The 16,680-nt window shown below is 39.0% G+C and overlaps 1 protein-coding gene across 1 annotated transcript; it reads left to right on the top strand.

Annotated features, from left to right (window-relative positions):
- Positions 1–471: 471 nt before the first annotated feature.
- ube2nb (ubiquitin-conjugating enzyme E2Nb) lies at positions 472–14,078 on the top strand. Its single transcript, XM_079817032.1, has 4 exons — positions 472–599; positions 8,494–8,740; positions 11,118–11,258; positions 13,148–14,078. The coding sequence occupies exons 1-4, from the start codon at positions 570–572 to the stop codon at positions 13,192–13,194; spliced, it is 465 nt and encodes a 154-aa protein (XP_079673158.1). The 5' UTR covers positions 472–569; the 3' UTR covers positions 13,195–14,078.
- The last annotated feature ends 2,602 nt before the right edge of the window (positions 14,079–16,680 follow it).

The following is a 16,680-nucleotide window of genomic DNA, read 5'->3' as shown; positions in this document are numbered from 1 at the left end:
TAATTCATAATGGTCTTAAAAAGTCTTAAATTTGATTTGGTGAAACCTGCCGAAACCCCGATATAAACACACACACACACACACACACACACTCTAAAAGATGCTGGGTTAAAAACAACCCAATTGCATTTTTTTTAGAGTGCATGCATGTAAATATTAAAAAATTTGTTATTTATATATAAAATATTTATATTTATATACACATGCCAATATTTCTTGCATATATACATCAATGTATGTGTAGTCAAATATATATAATTATACACACACACATATTAGTAAGCACAAACTTTTATTTTAGATGCGATTAATTGATTTTACAGCATTAATTAAAATCTAAGAAAAAAACGAGGAAGAATACAATACAATGTACACAATTCGAAACACACACACTACTAAAAAAATAAACAGTAGACAACGCGCATTTCCCAGAAAACTACATTTCCCAGAACGCCCGTCGGAGGAGCGGATGATGACGGGTTTACCGGAAGACTTGCGCGCATGCGCTGTCAACCCCAACGCGAGGAGTAGGGAGCGGGCCACGGTGCAAACCGCATTAATAAAACAAGATGGCTGGATTGCCCCGCAGGATTATTAAGGTACACCTCTCATAATGTTTATTGTGTGCGTTCCGTTGCGGTATGTGTACGCGCGGTGAAAGCGATGCGTTAAAAACAAGGGAAAGCGGCACGTGCTGCTGATGGCCCAAGCTCGCGCTGCTGCAGGGTGGCTCCCGCGCGCTCACTCCTTTTTTTTTTTTTTTTTTAAATACAGGCACGTTTTATAAAATATGCGAAATTAACCTTCATTAGAAAGAGCAACATGGCGCAATGTCGTGATCTATTTGTGGCGCGTTACGGAGCCAGTAAACTGTGCGAGCCGCGATGCTCCTGTCAGATGAGAGATTCTGGGTGTGTTTAAAGCCTCTGCGTGACACATGAACATGTTTACAGATGCAGATCTCGGGAAACACTATAGAAATCTGTGTTAGTTATAGTTATCTGTGTTAGTGTTGACTGCATGTGGGATATTGTGTTCTATGGAGCAATGAGAGTTTACATGCAAATGGGGAATGAAGCACATGGAGATTAGTTCATCGCTCTTTGTGTTTTTCTTTTCTTTATACCTTCCTAATTGCCACATTTTTGATTGTCAGCAAGTCTATTCTAGCCAAGAACCGCCCACTTAGTCTGACTGGTGTTCAAAGATACCAACCGCAGTTTTGATGTGTCATTTTGGGGTTTGTTTTTCTTTAAAGGTGCAGTGTGTTATATTTATGAGGATCTATTGACTGATATGCAATATAATATACATAAGACCGTTATGCTTTTATTATCTTCGAATGAGCCGTTTCTATTTACACACACGCACACCGCGGGTACGGTGAAGCCGCCATTTTGCGCCGCCATGTTTCTACGGTAGCCCTAAGCGGACAAACTTCTCTACAGAGTGCTAGCTACTCTCTGCTGCCTCAGATGATGACATCTTTGTCCTGTGTCAGCCACCGTAGCTTCTCTATGTGCTCCGAAAGGGAGGGGTGAGCGGTCGCAATTCACAACTTCACCACTAGATGCTGAAAAAACGTACACACTGCACCTTTAAAGGATTATAACTAGGGTTGGGCATCGTTTTGATTTGAACGATTCTGATTCCGATTCCGATTCTTAGTTTCGATTACGGTTCTTTTCGATTCTCGATTCCGATTCTTTGAGGGGTGGAGTCACAACATGTCACAGGCTCATTTCACAGAGGAAAATTGTATTTTGATTCAATAATGAGTTTTAGTTTTGGGACTTTCTCCGCTGGCATTTTCACTTGCTTTGCTGCAAAGGTGAATGGAGTTCCACACCGAGTCCCGGTTTAACAATAGCATTAACAGCAGTCATTAGGACTGCTACTAGCGTGGGCAATTTGCGTATAGCTACATTTATCTACGAGGGGGAAAAATAATTTCAGTAACGTTGTTGTTCACCACAATTCGCAATTTGGTCAAGGGGTTTACACTACAATCACTTACCTGATTATGATGAGGTGGGATAATGTTAGTTCACCCTGAAATGAAAAAAAAGCCATCTTTTACTCACCCAGCTGTTGTTCAAATGCGCGTTCCAGTGTGTGCGCACTCCAAGCCGCAGTAGCCTCGTGCAATATTGTCATGACAACCGGTACACAATATTCACTTAAAGAGGTTATATTATTAGTATTATTTCTTATCATATACGTTATAGAAAAGACGAGAATCGCGTTTTTTTCTATTGAGCTTGATTTCTCAAAATGGTGCGCGCGCGCGCGCGCGTGTGTGTGTGTGTGTGCTTATCGTGGGTGCAATGACAACAGTGCGAGTTATTATAGTAGGCATGAGCGCCGGGGGCTGCTGACGGCTCATAGTGTAACTTACACAGAGGAGCGCGCTCAGAATAACGGCCGAGCTCAGTGTTTTGACTGAATAATACGGTTTCTTTCTCGCAAAACCTATAGTGTGCCCACTGAACACTTTCCATATGGCGCGCGTCTCCCTGTATCGTTGCGTGATACATTTGTTTACTTTTTGTAATGTTTTAGCTGATCGCCATTCACTGCCATAATAGGAAGGAGCGCGTGCAGGAACAGTATTTTAAATGTCATAGGACATAGGGCACTGGGACAACATCAGGGTAAGTAAAAGAAGGCTTTATTTTCATTTCAGGGTGAACTATCCCGTTAATAACGTTGGTTAGCGCAGGGTTGCCCGAGGAGGACCTGCGCAGCATTTCAAACACGCTACACTCGTTAATTTATAGCTACACCACATATTTGTAGTGCATCCTCCCGTGCAAGAAATAAGTTTGTCATGTGTTGCACTGTGCCGACCCAGGTTTTTTTTTTTTTTGTGAAATAAAGCCACACTTTTGAGCGCCACTTACCGTGCTCCATGGCTGCAACAGAACAAACGGGCGCGGCAAGCACTTCCGAAAACTTGCGCGTTTGGAACCGATGATCGGAATCGAAAACAAAATTTCTAAACGATTCCAATGGCATCGTTATTTTTTAAACGGTTCCAAGTTGGAACCGGTTCTCGATGCCCAACCCTAATTATAACACACTAAAAGACAGCTATACATCAAATATTTAGTGTGAATAGTTAAAGGGTTAGTTCACCCAAAAATGAAAATTCTGTCATTAATTACTCACCCTCATGTCGTTCGACACCCGTAAGACCTCCGTTCATATTCGGAACACAAATGAAGATATTTTAGTGTAAAGCTGATGCTGAGAAAGGCTTCACACAGGCCTCCATTGGCATTCAGTACATTGACACTTCCAAGATACATGAAAGGCACTTAAAACGTCGTTACAAAGTCTATCTCACCACAGTGGCTCTACAATAATCATACAATGCGACGACAATAGTTTTTGTGCGCAAAAAAAAAATCAAAAGAACACCTTTATCCAGCTTGTTATTGCCTTCCGCGTGTGTCTCCACGACGCATGCGCGAGAATATGACGTAGCGCCGGGGCTCGGGATTCCATGAAATGCACACTTTAGCCCCATTTTGAGAACTACGCCGAGACCTAAAGCAGATCAATGTAGAATCCAACAGCTTAGACACGCGCGTCTTCCTCTGCTCGTAAACAAATCGCTTGTGGGTCATGTGTCCGAACGCCGGATCTGCGTCATATTCTCGCGCATGCGTCGTGGAGGCACACACGGAAGTCGAGAACAAGCTGGATAAAGGTGTTATTTAGATTTTTTTTTGCGCACAAAAACTATTGTCGTCGCATTGTATGATTATTGTAGAGCCACTGTGGTGAGATAGACTTTGTAACGACGTTTTAAGTGCCTTTCATGGATCTTGGAAGTGTCAATGTACTGAATGCCAATGGAGGCCTGTGTGAAGCCTTTCTCTGCCATCAGCTTTCAACTAAAATATCTTCATTTGTGTTCCGAATATGAACGGAGGTCTTACGGGTGTCCAACGACATGAGGGTGAGTAATTAATGACAGAATTTTCATTTTTGGGTGAACTAACCCTTTAAGTTGTGCCCAAAACACAGAAAGTATTCACGATTTACATCCAAACAGTCTTTACGTCCATCTTTCATTCCACTTATACTATACTGGGTCGCTGGATGATTACTGACGTACAGCGGGATAATGATATCAGAGTTAAAGAGGTTAGGGGGAATAACGATAGGGGAACATTAAAGTAACAAACCAAAAACTAACGTTCTATTTATGTTAAGAAAACGTTCCTGGCTAACCAAAAATCAAACCGTAAACAAGAACGTTCTGGGAATGTTAGGGGAACGTTAATGTAACGTTATAATAACGTTCTACAAACCAAAAACAACATTTCTATTTCCGTTAAGAAAACGTTCCTGGCTAACCAAAAACGAATGTTCTGGGGAATGTTAGAATAACATTAGAGTAATGTTAGGAGAACGTTAAGGTAACGTTAGAATAATGCTCTACAAACCAAAAACTAATTATCTATTTCCGTTAAGAAAACGTTCCTGGCTAACCAAAAATCAAACCATAAACAAGAACGTTCTCGGAACCAAAAACGAACGTTCTGGGAATGTTAAAATTCAATTCAATTCAATTCAAATTTATTTGTATAGCGCTTTTCACAATACACATTGTTTCAAAGCAGCTTCACAGAAAGTGCATTTCATAAATGTACATTGAAAAATGTTAGAAAAGAGAATGTTAAAGAAAAAATGTTAGGATAAGTTAATCAATCATGTATTATTTTAGGCCATAACAACGCTGGCGTTGAGTCGTCTCTTCACAGGCGTCGAGTCGTCTCATCACAGGGGCATCTGAAGTCTCCATGAGAGGCTGGATACAAACTGGAGCTGATGAACTATTTACCTCAGGACTAGTGTCCCGAGATAACAACAGAAAAGCAGATGGGAAATAATTAGCATAGCTGCTGTTCAGAATATTAATGCTGTTGGTGCGATTTAACTGTAGTATAAAACTTAATTATAATGTGAATGCTTGGCTAAAGAGATGCGTCTTTAATCTAGTTTTAAACTGGGACAGCGTGTCTGAACCTCGAACAATATCCGGAAGACTATTCCAGAGTTTAGGAGCTAAATGTGAAAAAGCCCTCCCTCCTTTAGTGGACTTAGATATCCTAGGAATGACCAGAAGCCTCGAGTTTAGTGATCTTAAAGAGCGCGATGGATTGTAGGGCGATAAAAGATCAGTTAAATACACTGGAGCTAACCCATTTAGGGCTTTATAGGTCAGTAGCAATACTTTGTAATTGATACGGAACTTAATAGGTAACCAGTGTAGAGATGATAAAATTGGTGTTATATGATCATATTTTCTTGACCTAGTAAGCACTCTAGCAGCTGCGTTTTGGACTAACTGTAGCTTGTTTATTGATGATGCAGGACAACCAGCTAATAAAGCATTACAGTAATCTAGTCTCGAGGTCATGAATGCATGAACTAACTTTTCTGCATCAGAAATAGATAGCATGTTACGTAGCTTGGCAATGTTTCTAAGGTGGAAAAATGCCGTTTTTGTAACATATGAAATATGACTTTCGAAAGATAAGTTGCGGTCTAATATAACACCCAGGTCTTTTACTGTAGTGGATAAAGCGACAGGACATCCTTCCAAGTTAAAGTTGTATTGTGAGAAGTTTTGTGGGCAATTTTTTGGACCAATAAGTAATACCTCCGTTTTATCTGAATTTAATAGCAGAAAATTACACGTCATCCAGTGTTTAATATCATCAACACACGCTGTCAGTTTAGATAATTTAGCGTTTTCATCTGGTCGTGATGAAATATATAATTGAGTGTCATCAGCATAACAGTGGAAATTAATTCCATGTTTTCTTATAATATTACCAAGTGGCAGCATATATATTGAGAATAGCAGAGGGCCTAGCACGGATCCTTGCGGCACCCCATAGTCTACTGATGTTATCTTTGATTTTTCCCCATTTAGACAGACAAAATGGTAGCGGTCTGATAAATACGATCTAAACCAGTTTAATGCCTGTCCCTGAACACCAGTGTAATTTTGAAGTCGATCTAAGAGTATTTTATGATCTATAGTATCGAACGCAGCACTAAGATCGAGTAGAACTAGTATTGAGATACAGCCTTGGTCAGAAGCTAGAAGTAAATCATTTGTGATTTTAACGAGTGCAGTTTCTGTGCTATGATGCTGCCTGAATCCTGATTGAAATTTTTCATAGATATCATTTTCTTGCAAGAAAGAGCACAATTGAGCGGACACAACTTTTTCTAGTATTTTAGACATGAATGGAAGATTTGATATTGGTCTGTAATTTGCCAGGTTATTATGATCTAATTGTGGCTTCTTAATGAGAGGCTTTATGACTGCCAACTTGAATATTCTTGGAACATGACCTAAAGATAAAGACGAGTTAATAATATTGAGAAGAGGCTCTTCCACTACAGGTAACAACTCTTTCAGTAGTTTAGTGGGTATTGGATCTAATAAACATGTTGTTGGTTTAGATGCAATGATAAGTTTATTTAGCTCTTCCTGTCCTATAGTTGTAAAGCGGTGTAGTAGTTCTTGAGGGGCGATAATTGCGGTTGAATCATAAGACATCATTAATGATTGTACATTTACAATTTTGTTTCTGATGCTTTCTATTTTGTCAGCGAAGAAGTTCATAAAAGCATTACTACTAAACTGTAACGGAATATTTTGTTCAGGCGATGCTTGTTTATTTGTTAGTCTAGCCACAGTGTTAAATAAAAACCTTGGGTTATTTTGGTTATTTTCTATTAGTTTGCGGAGATGCTCAGCCCTGGCTGCTTTTAGGGCCTTTTTATAACGTGACATACTTTCTTTCCATGCGATTCTAAAGACCTCTAAATTAGTATGTTTCCATTTACGCTCTAAGTTACGAGTTTCTCTCTTGATAACATGTGTAGCACTGTTGTACCATGGTGCTTTAGTTTTCTCTCTAACCTTTTTTAATCTAATTGGTGCAACAATTTCTAATGTGCTAGATAAAATGGTGCTCATACTGCTAGCCATTTCCTCTAGTTCATCTGTTTGTTTGGGTTCACTTAGCAGCTGAGCCAGATCAGGTAAGGTATTTGAGAATCTATCTATAGTGGTTGGAAGGATTGTTCTGCCTGGTCGATAACGTGGCGCAACATGACAGATTAAATAACATTAGAGCAATGTTAGGGGAACGTTACAAAAACGTTCTACAAACCAAAAACTAACGTTCTATTTCCGTTAAGAGAACTTTACTGGCTAACCAAAAATCAAACCTTAAACAAGAACGTTCTGGGAACGTTAGAATAACATTAGAGCAATGTTAGAATAATGTTAGGGGAATCTTAAGGTAACGTTAGATTAACGCTCGATATTTCCACGTGGTCATCGCTGGTTCCCAGAACATTAGTTCCCAGAACGTTCTTGTTTAAGGTTTGATTTTTGGTATGCCAGGAAAGTTTTCTTAACGGAAATAGATAATTAGTTTTTGGTTTGTAGAGCGTTATTATAACGTTACCTTAACGTTGCCATAATGCTATTCTAACGTTCCCAGAACATTCGTTTTTGGTTCCCAGAATGTCATTTTAGTTTTATTAACGGAAATAGAACGTTAGTTTTTGGTTCGTAGAACGTTATTGTAACATTACCTTAACGTTCCCCTATTATTGCTCTAATGTTATTCTAACGTTCCCAGAACATTCGTTTTTGGTTCCCAGAATGTCATTTTAGTTTTATTAACGGAAATAGAACGTTAGTTTTTGGTTCGTAGAACGTTATTGTAACATTACCTTAACGTTCCCCTATTATTGCTCTAATGTTATTCTAACGTTCCCAGAACATTCGTTTTTGGTTCCCAGAACGTTATTTTTTTGTATACAAACCAAAAACTAACGTTCTATTTCCGTTAACAAAACTAAAATGACTTTCTGGGAACCAAAAACGAATGTTCTGGGAACGTTAGAATCGCATTATAGCAATGTTAAGGTAACGTTATAATAACATTCTACAAACCAAAAACTAACGTTCTATTTTTGTTAAGAAAACGTTCCTGGCTAACCTTAAATGACATTCTGGGAACCAAAAACTAATGTTCTGCGAATGTTAGAATAACGTTAGAGCAATGTTAGGGTAACGTTACAATAACGCTCTACAAACCAAAAACTAATTATCTATTTCCGTTAAGAAAACTTTCCTGGCTAACCAAAAACAAACCTTAAACGAGAACGTTCTGGGAACCAAGAATTGTTAGCCAGGATATAGTTGACGTGCTCCTAATCGCCGTTACACGGACAAACTTTATCAAATCCAGTTTTTATTTCAAAATGGCTGATTGTAGCATCACAGTACTTTCTAAATTCACTTTGTTTCCAGGCAGCTGAAACCCAATGAAGGTGCAGCAGCTTTATCTGTGTTTTTACATCTACATTCATGCATTGGGCAGATATTAAGGTCATGCATTCGGACCTTCCCGTGTCTTTTCACGTGTGCGTGTGTCCCTGCAGGAGACGCAGCGCCTGTTGGCCGAGCCTGTGCCGGGAATCAAAGCGGAGCCTGATGAGGGGAACGCTCGATATTTCCACGTGGTCATCGCTGGCCCGCAGGATTCGCCCTTCGAGGGTGGGACGTTCAAACTGGAGCTGTTCCTCCCGGAGGAATATCCCATGGCTGCTCCGAAGGTCCGATTCATGACCAAAATCTACCACCCCAATGTGGACAAGCTGGGGAGGATCTGTCTGGACATCCTGAAAGGTGCTTCATCTACAAATCAAAAGCCTGATGATCATATTTGAGTCTAGCAGATTTAGACCGAAGCCGCTTCAGATAACAATATAAAGTTATACTTGTGATCAGAAAATCAGATTTCACAGCATCAAGCTGAAGGAGGATGTTTGTACAATTATACTAAAAGGCCTTTTAATTGCTAAGATCTGACGCGAATGACTTGCATGTTAAGTCAATGCAGAGACGCAAATAGACATTCTGCGGCGTGAATGAGGCGAATTGACCTATCGGGTAAGCCCCGCCCCCCTTAGTTACTGTTGCTAACTCGGACAAACAAACGGAGTTGCTATATCTTACAATGACAGCTGTCAGGGTGAAAACCCAATCCTAAGATGTTTTTGGACACAGATTGTAGCGTATATCCCGTCTGAATGATGGACAAACTTTACTGATGGTTTATTATGTCCTTTTTCACTCCAAAAAAATCATCGTAAGAGCTGAACAAACAACGCATAAGAAGTGCGCATTAACGTCTCATTCACAAACTATCTCTCTCCGTTGCATTACCGTTAACACACACAGCAAATTACACAAAAACGCTAACAGTAAACAAACATACACACTGAGCTTATGACTTTTCGGGGGTGAAGTTAATAACTGGTCAACTTTGTATCTGCAAAACAACTCTGATAAACTGCGTGCGAGCTCTTCCTTTCACCACCTGTAGACTATAATACCCATCAGAATAGGAGTCAGATAATGTAGACCTTAAACATCTAAAATTACATTAATTTACATATAACCAGTTTAATATGGAGAGGCACTGAAATGTAGACCTTCGTGTTTTTGACCTACATGACGTGAGAACAGTTGGTTATTTCGGTTTGTATGTTAGCTGAGACTTTAATCGTAACTTAACGAGAGTTTGACAAACAGAAAATCCTCTCAGGATCGCTGGAGTCAGTGTTACAGAACCTCAGGCACGACAGCACGCCGCGTTAACCAATCAGGAGCTTGCTCTAATAGTGACAACAATGAGGAGAAAATCTGTATATTAATATCTGGTTCAGACAATATGATTATCACTGTGATAACATTAAATGACATGAAACACAACCCAGTCTCTTTTTGTTAAATGCAAGTTTATGTTTGATCAATAATACAAAAGTATAAGTAAAAGGTATAATAAGCTACACATGAAATAAAGCAAACAATTCAGTCAAACATTCAAAGTCGGTGCTAGTCGGCTACAACGGTAACGTAAAGTTATAGCCTAAAAAATAAAAAAGTAATGAAACTTCACTTTGCCCTCAGCCTAAACGATTTGCCAGGGAACAAATTATAGATCCATGAGAGCAAAGATCGGCCGTTACATCTACACAAGACGAATTATCATTTGAGACGCCATAGAGACATCAGAGCCAGCGGCAGAAGAACTGGCTGAGGAAAGGCTGCTCTCACCGGGTTAAAGGGTTAGTTCACCCAAAAATGAAAATTCTGTCATTAATTACTTCCCCTCATGTCGTTGGACACCCGTCAGACCTCCGTTCATCTTCAGACACAAATGAAGATATTTTAGTGTAAATCTGATGCTCTGAAAGGCCTCCATTGGCTCAATGCACGGTTCACTCTCAAGACCCTTAAAAGGCACTAAAGACGTCGTTACAAAGTCCATCTCACTACAGCGGCTCTACAATAACTTTATGGAGTGACGAGAATAGTTTTTGTGCGCAAAAAAACCCTAAATAACGACTTATATAGTGATGACGATTTCAAAACACGGCCTCATGAAGCTTCGAAGCGTTATGAATCAGTGAGTCGAATCATGATTCGGATCGCGTGTCAAACCGCCAAACTGCTGAATCGACTCACTGATTCATAACGCTCTGAAGCTTCATGAGGCCGTGTCTGAAGATGAACGGAGGTCTGACGGGTGTCCAACGACATGAGGGTAAGTCATTAATGACAGAATTTTCATTTTTGGGTGAACTAACCCTTTAATGAGCGCTGAGCGCCGCTGATCCACTGGAGCTCACAACTCCTAAAACGCCAGATCAAATGTTCAAATAGGCACTCTTTTTATAAATAAACCACAGATTTGAGCTTTAAACCACTACATTATTGCCTGAAAAAGTCATAAAACTACGTTTTGTCACACATTAACAGTAGATTTTAACAAAAAAAGACGTGTAAACACAAGCCATGTCAGCCATTTCTCAACGAGACGAGCCGCTGGCAGAAGCCCCGCCCATGAGGCGAATTCACATCTGTTCTGAAGTGAATGTCACACGCGAATGAAGCGAGTAAACTCAAAATGTTCAAGCGTCCAACTTTGCGCGAATGGTGCAAATTATTTGCGTCCGGTGTGAACGCAACATTATATGTCTGATGTCCTCTCTTGTAGATAAGTGGTCTCCAGCTCTCCAGATCCGCACAGTGCTGCTCTCTATCCAGGCTCTACTAAGCGCTCCGAACCCTGATGACCCGCTGGCCAATGATGTAGCTGAACAGTGGAAGAGCAACGAGGCTCAAGCCATTGAAACAGGTACTGGAGAATCTCCGATCAGGCATAACATTATGACAAGTGATGATCTCTCCATCAGCTGTTATATTAGGCAGCAAGTGAACATTTTGTGCTCAGAGTTGATGTGTTAGAAGCAGGAAAAATGGGCAAGCGTGAGGATTTGAGCGAGTTTGACAAGGGCCAGATTGTGACGGTTAGACGACTGGGTCAGAGCATCTCCAAAACTGCAGCTCTTGTGGGATGTTCCCGGTCTGCAGTGGTCAGTCTCTATCAAAAGTGGAAGGAACAGTGGAGAACCGGCCACAGGGTCATGGGCGGCCGAGGCTCATTGATGCACGTGGGGAGCGAAGGCTGGCCCGTGTGATCAAACAGACAAGCTACTGGAGCTCAAACTGCTCAAGAAGTTAATGCTGGTTCTGATAGAAAGGTGTCAGAATACACAGTCAGGGCTTGACATTAATACTTTTCCGGGACAAGTGGATTATTTTAAGGGGCAAGTGAAAGAGAACTTGACTTGCCCGACCGGACAAGTATCCTGATTAAAACGTAAAAAAATAACTAGGGAATCACCAAAATGCAATAATGATTCTGCATTAATTTCGTGTAATGCGCGATCGATAGTGGATGATATATAATGTATAATAAACTGACCATAACAATGTTGTGCTGTTGAGGCTTGCGCCGCCTCTCGAGGAGAAATCACAACAAATGAGCACAGCTCATACAAAGAAGCTCCGTTAATACACACGGTTAAAATGACAAATTGTGGAGTTTTTATATTTATAACATATGATAGCCTACAGTCAAGCAACATCACACGACCAAGAGTGGTTTTCCTGAATACCATCACGACTGAAAATGACACAGATTTCATTAACATTAAGCCACTTATGCATTTTAGATGCAATATTGACTGTTTTGATATTTTTTTTATACTGTTTATAAATCAATATTTGAATTTGTTCGATTTCAGCAGCAAAATACTTCCAAACAAAGATCACAGCAGAACCATAACGCATCTCACAGCAACAGTGTGTGTGTCAGTGAATGATTCAGTGTTCGAATGAATAGGTTGAATCAAAGATTCAATGACCTGTTCGTAAACGACTCCCTCATTCTTGAATGAATCATCCGTTTGAATGAATCGTTTAAATGAATGACTCAATGACTCACTCATTAAGACGGTCACCTACTGTTAGTTTACTTTCCAACATTTCTTATTTTGTATATTCAAACATATTATTCATAACACATTATTGAATGCAGTTGTAATTTTTTGTGTGTAAATTATTTAATTTGATTGGTAACAGCCCTATAGTGCCTTATTCTAGATTATTAGATTATTCTTCTTAGATTATTTCTAGATCAAATTGAAAAAAAAAATTGAATGAAAGCTGAAGCATAGCCTATATTTAATAAGATTATGGAAAAAAAATCCCTTTATAAAAGGTAAAAATATCACAAATGTGCAGATTTAAATATGTCAAATCTGATTGAACACTGGTGAGAATATTGCTTCAGAATAAATTATATTTACAACACAAAAAAAAATTCCGGACAAGCAAATTTTTTACTCGGACAATAAGCACGTGAACAAACTTAATGTCGAGCCCTGTACAGTGACCAGGTGCACTATGGGAAGATGGCGAGCCGGCGGAGGCAGTGATGCTTTGGGCAATGTTCTGCTGGGAAATCTTGCAACCTCATAACTTACAGGACTTAAAGGATCTGCTGCTAACATCTTGGTGCCTGAGGCACACCTTCAGGGGTCTAGTGGAGTCCATGCCTCGACAAAAGGGGGGCCAACACAATATTAGGGTCATAATGCTGTGCCTGATCTGTGTATATAATTATAATAACGCAATGAGAAGGGAAAGATGATTTAAATGTGGTCATTTTCTCTCTTACAGCCCGAACATGGACCAGGCTTTATGCCGGCAACAACATTGAAGTTTAGAAGAAGGAAAGGGCGGCATCAAGTGAGAGAAGTGGAACATCTCCTCCTGTCTTCTTTTGCATTTAAAGGACACTTTCTCAGACAAATAAAAAAAAAAATTCAGATTGAAAAGCATCTACCGCAGCCGTTTGGGTGAGTGTGGGGTGTGTTCCTGGTTCAGCTCAGAGCTAATGTTCGCTCCACTATATGATCTCTCTGCTTCTGGGTCCGGCCAGGAAATGATGCGTGGGCCTTCCCAGCATGCCTTGCGTGGTCACTACACTGGACCCTGTCAGAATGGGTAGTACAGTGTCTATTACAGTGGATTTCACTGGATCCAGGTGGATGGCTCATTTTCGTTAGTAGATTTTTATGTTGGGGGCGTAGAGGGGCTGTTAACATATTGTGCTGCTTCTTGGTCAGGGACAAAAATGATGTGAATTTGTTTTTTTTTTACCTTTTCCTTCCTGTGAAACTCTTGAGTTCATTAAAAGCATGTGGTGAACCCGTCTAAATCATGGCCTATCTGACAACCTGCTCTGACGCTGTTGTGTTCCAAACTAAACGCGTGCGTGTGTGTGTGTGTGTGTGTAAAGGTTTGTGTTTAGGCTGGAGTGGAATATGTATGACTTGTCTGGGAAAATTAAATCTGTAAATGTTCAGTTTTAGTAAAAATATTTTTTGTTATGTTATTTGGTTTGTTCTCTTTATTACTGAGGGCTTTTTCTTTTGCAGGTTCGGATCTTGACTGTTATTGAAGCTCGTTTCTGTCGCATCATTAAAAAATATATTTTTTAAAAGGTATAATTTAAGGATTTTTCTCACATTCTCAAAATTCTGACTTTATTTCTCACAATTCCAAGTTTATAACTCACATTTCTGACTTTTCGCAAATCCTAGTTTAGAAAAAAAAAACAGAATTGCAAAAAATACTCGCAATCGTGAGGAAAAAGTCCAAATCATGAGTTACATTCTTACTTCTAGCAATTCCAAGTTTATAAGTATGACTTCTCACTCGATTACCAGTTTATATCTAGCGATTCTGACTTTTTTAGTGCAATTTCTGTCTTTTTGCGCGATTACGCGTTTATATCTTGCGATTCCGACTTTATTCTCACAATTGCGAGTTTATATCTTGCAATTGTGACTTTTTTGCGCGATTACGAGTTTATATCTTGCGATTGCGACTTTATTCTCACAATTGCGAGTTTATATCTTGCAATTGTGACTTTTTTTGCGCTGTTACGAGTTTATATTTTCCGTTTCTGACTTTTCGCACGATTGCAAGTTTGTTTCTTGCGATTCTGACTTCGCACGAGTTTATATATTGCAATTCTGACTTTTCACACGATTACGAGTTTAAATCTTGCAATTCTGACTTTTTGCACGATAACGAGTTTATATCTTGCATTTCTGACTTTTCGCACGATTATGAGTATATCTTGCAAATCTTTTTTTAGCGCAATTCTGACTTTTCTCGCAATTACGAGTTTGTCTTGCGAATCTGACTTCTCGCCATTTATGAATTCATATCTTGCAATTCTGACCTTTTTTGCGCAATTCTGACTTCTCTAGCAATTACTAGTTATATATTGCAGTTCTGACTTTTCTCGCAATTACGAGTTTGTCTTGCGAATCTCACTTCTCACGATTACGAATTCATATCTTGCAATTCTGACCTTTTTTTCGCAATTCTGACTTTTCTCGCAATTAGGAGTTATATCTTGCTTATATCTGACTTCTCACGTTTACGAATTCATATCTTGTGATTGTGACTTTTTTACTTGCAATCACGATTTTAAATCTTTGTTTCTTGCGTCTATATCTTTTGATTCTGACTTTTTGTGGGATTACCAGTTTATATCTAGCGATTCTGACCCTTATTTTCCTGAATTTTAAGATAAAAACTCACGATTGCGAGTTATAAAGACCAAATTCCTAGATATATTGTCGCAATTACCTATTTTATAGTTTTGTTCCGAGGTGGAAACAATCTTCCATAAACTGTTTTTTTTTTTTTTTCAGGCTACGTTCTAAGTCAAATAATTTCACATGAATGGCATACAAACACTACAGGTGTTTAATCGCAACTACTCTGAATTATGCATAAAGACTGCACTGCCTTAGTTTACTTCTGCAAATAAAATAGAAAAGGATTGATCTGGTTTTGAGACGGTCACCTTTAAACAATGTTTCTGATTAATGCAGTATATTTTACTAAATTATAGGCTTAATATTTTTTGTTTCACACAAACTTAATTTCCCCCAGTAGATATGAATCTATTAAAAGCTTTAAATTAAAATTCCGATCTTCAATATAATTCTATAAAGAAAGTTCTGTCAGGTAATGAGTTTTTACATGCTAAAATGGGACTTTAAATCCCAGATTTCCAGTGTTGTCTCAGACTTCCACTGTATTTGAGCCGGAGTGACCTCTGGATTTATGAATCAAGTTCTCTGAGACCTGCAGGACGGCAGAGTCTGTCGTATCTCTCATCTGTTTCACACGACTTCTGCGAAATGACAGGTTATATAACTGTCTCAGTGCTGCAGAGCTGCAGTTGGAGTTATTTCTGCACTTGCGGCAGCAGAAGCCAGGGCACATTTCTCCCTCCTGTATGTTTGTGTCTGTCTGTCTGCAGGCCTTTTATAGGATTGGGACATCGAGAGCAATCAGAACAGCCTCTTGTTTCTGTTTTCTTATTTCTAATGAGCCGTTTGTTATGTCTGCAGTGTCTGAATGGCCCATTACGGGATTTCTAAAGACCTTGAGAGTATAACTTGAGCGTTTGTATATGGTCACAAATAGAACTGATTACTATTTACTATTTAGTCTGTTTGAGTTTCTGACCATATACATATACAACCTTCATATACATTAAGATGGGAGTTTGTTTCTGATTCAACAAAAACAACTTTATTTGGGAGAGACAGTAACTCTCATTGTCAGAATAGCAAGATATAAACTCGCAATAGCAAGAAAGAATCGTTAGATATAAACTTGCAATCGCAAAAAAAGTTAGAATCGTTAAATATAAACTTGCAATAGCGAGAAAAAGTCAGAATTGTTAGATATAAACTCGCAATCGCGAAAAAAAGTCAGAATCGTTAAATATAAATTTGCAATCGTGCAAAAAAGTTAGAATCGTTAAATATAAACTTGCAATAGCGAGAAATAGTCAATCGTTAGATATAAACTCGCAATAGCAAGTAAAAAACAGAATCGTTAAATATAAACTCACAATAGCGAGAAAGAATCGTTAGATATAAACTTGCAATTGCGAGGAAAAAGTCAGAATCGTTCAATATAAACTTGCAATAGCGAGAAAGAATTGTTAGATTTAAACTCGCAATATCGAGAAATAGTCAGAATCATTAAATATAAACTCACAATAGCAAGAAAGAATCGTTAGATATAAACTTGCAATTGCGAGAAAAGGTCAGAATCGTTAGATATAAATTCGCAATCACGAGAAAGTCAGAATCGTTAGATATAAACTTGCAATT

Source organism: Gobio gobio (assembly GCF_949357685.1).
Source record: "Gobio gobio genome assembly, chromosome: 5".
NCBI classification, from domain to species: Eukaryota; Metazoa; Chordata; class Actinopteri; order Cypriniformes; family Gobionidae; genus Gobio; species Gobio gobio.
The sequence above is the reverse complement of the archived record's forward strand: the minus strand, read 5'-3'. Positions and strand labels throughout refer to the sequence as shown.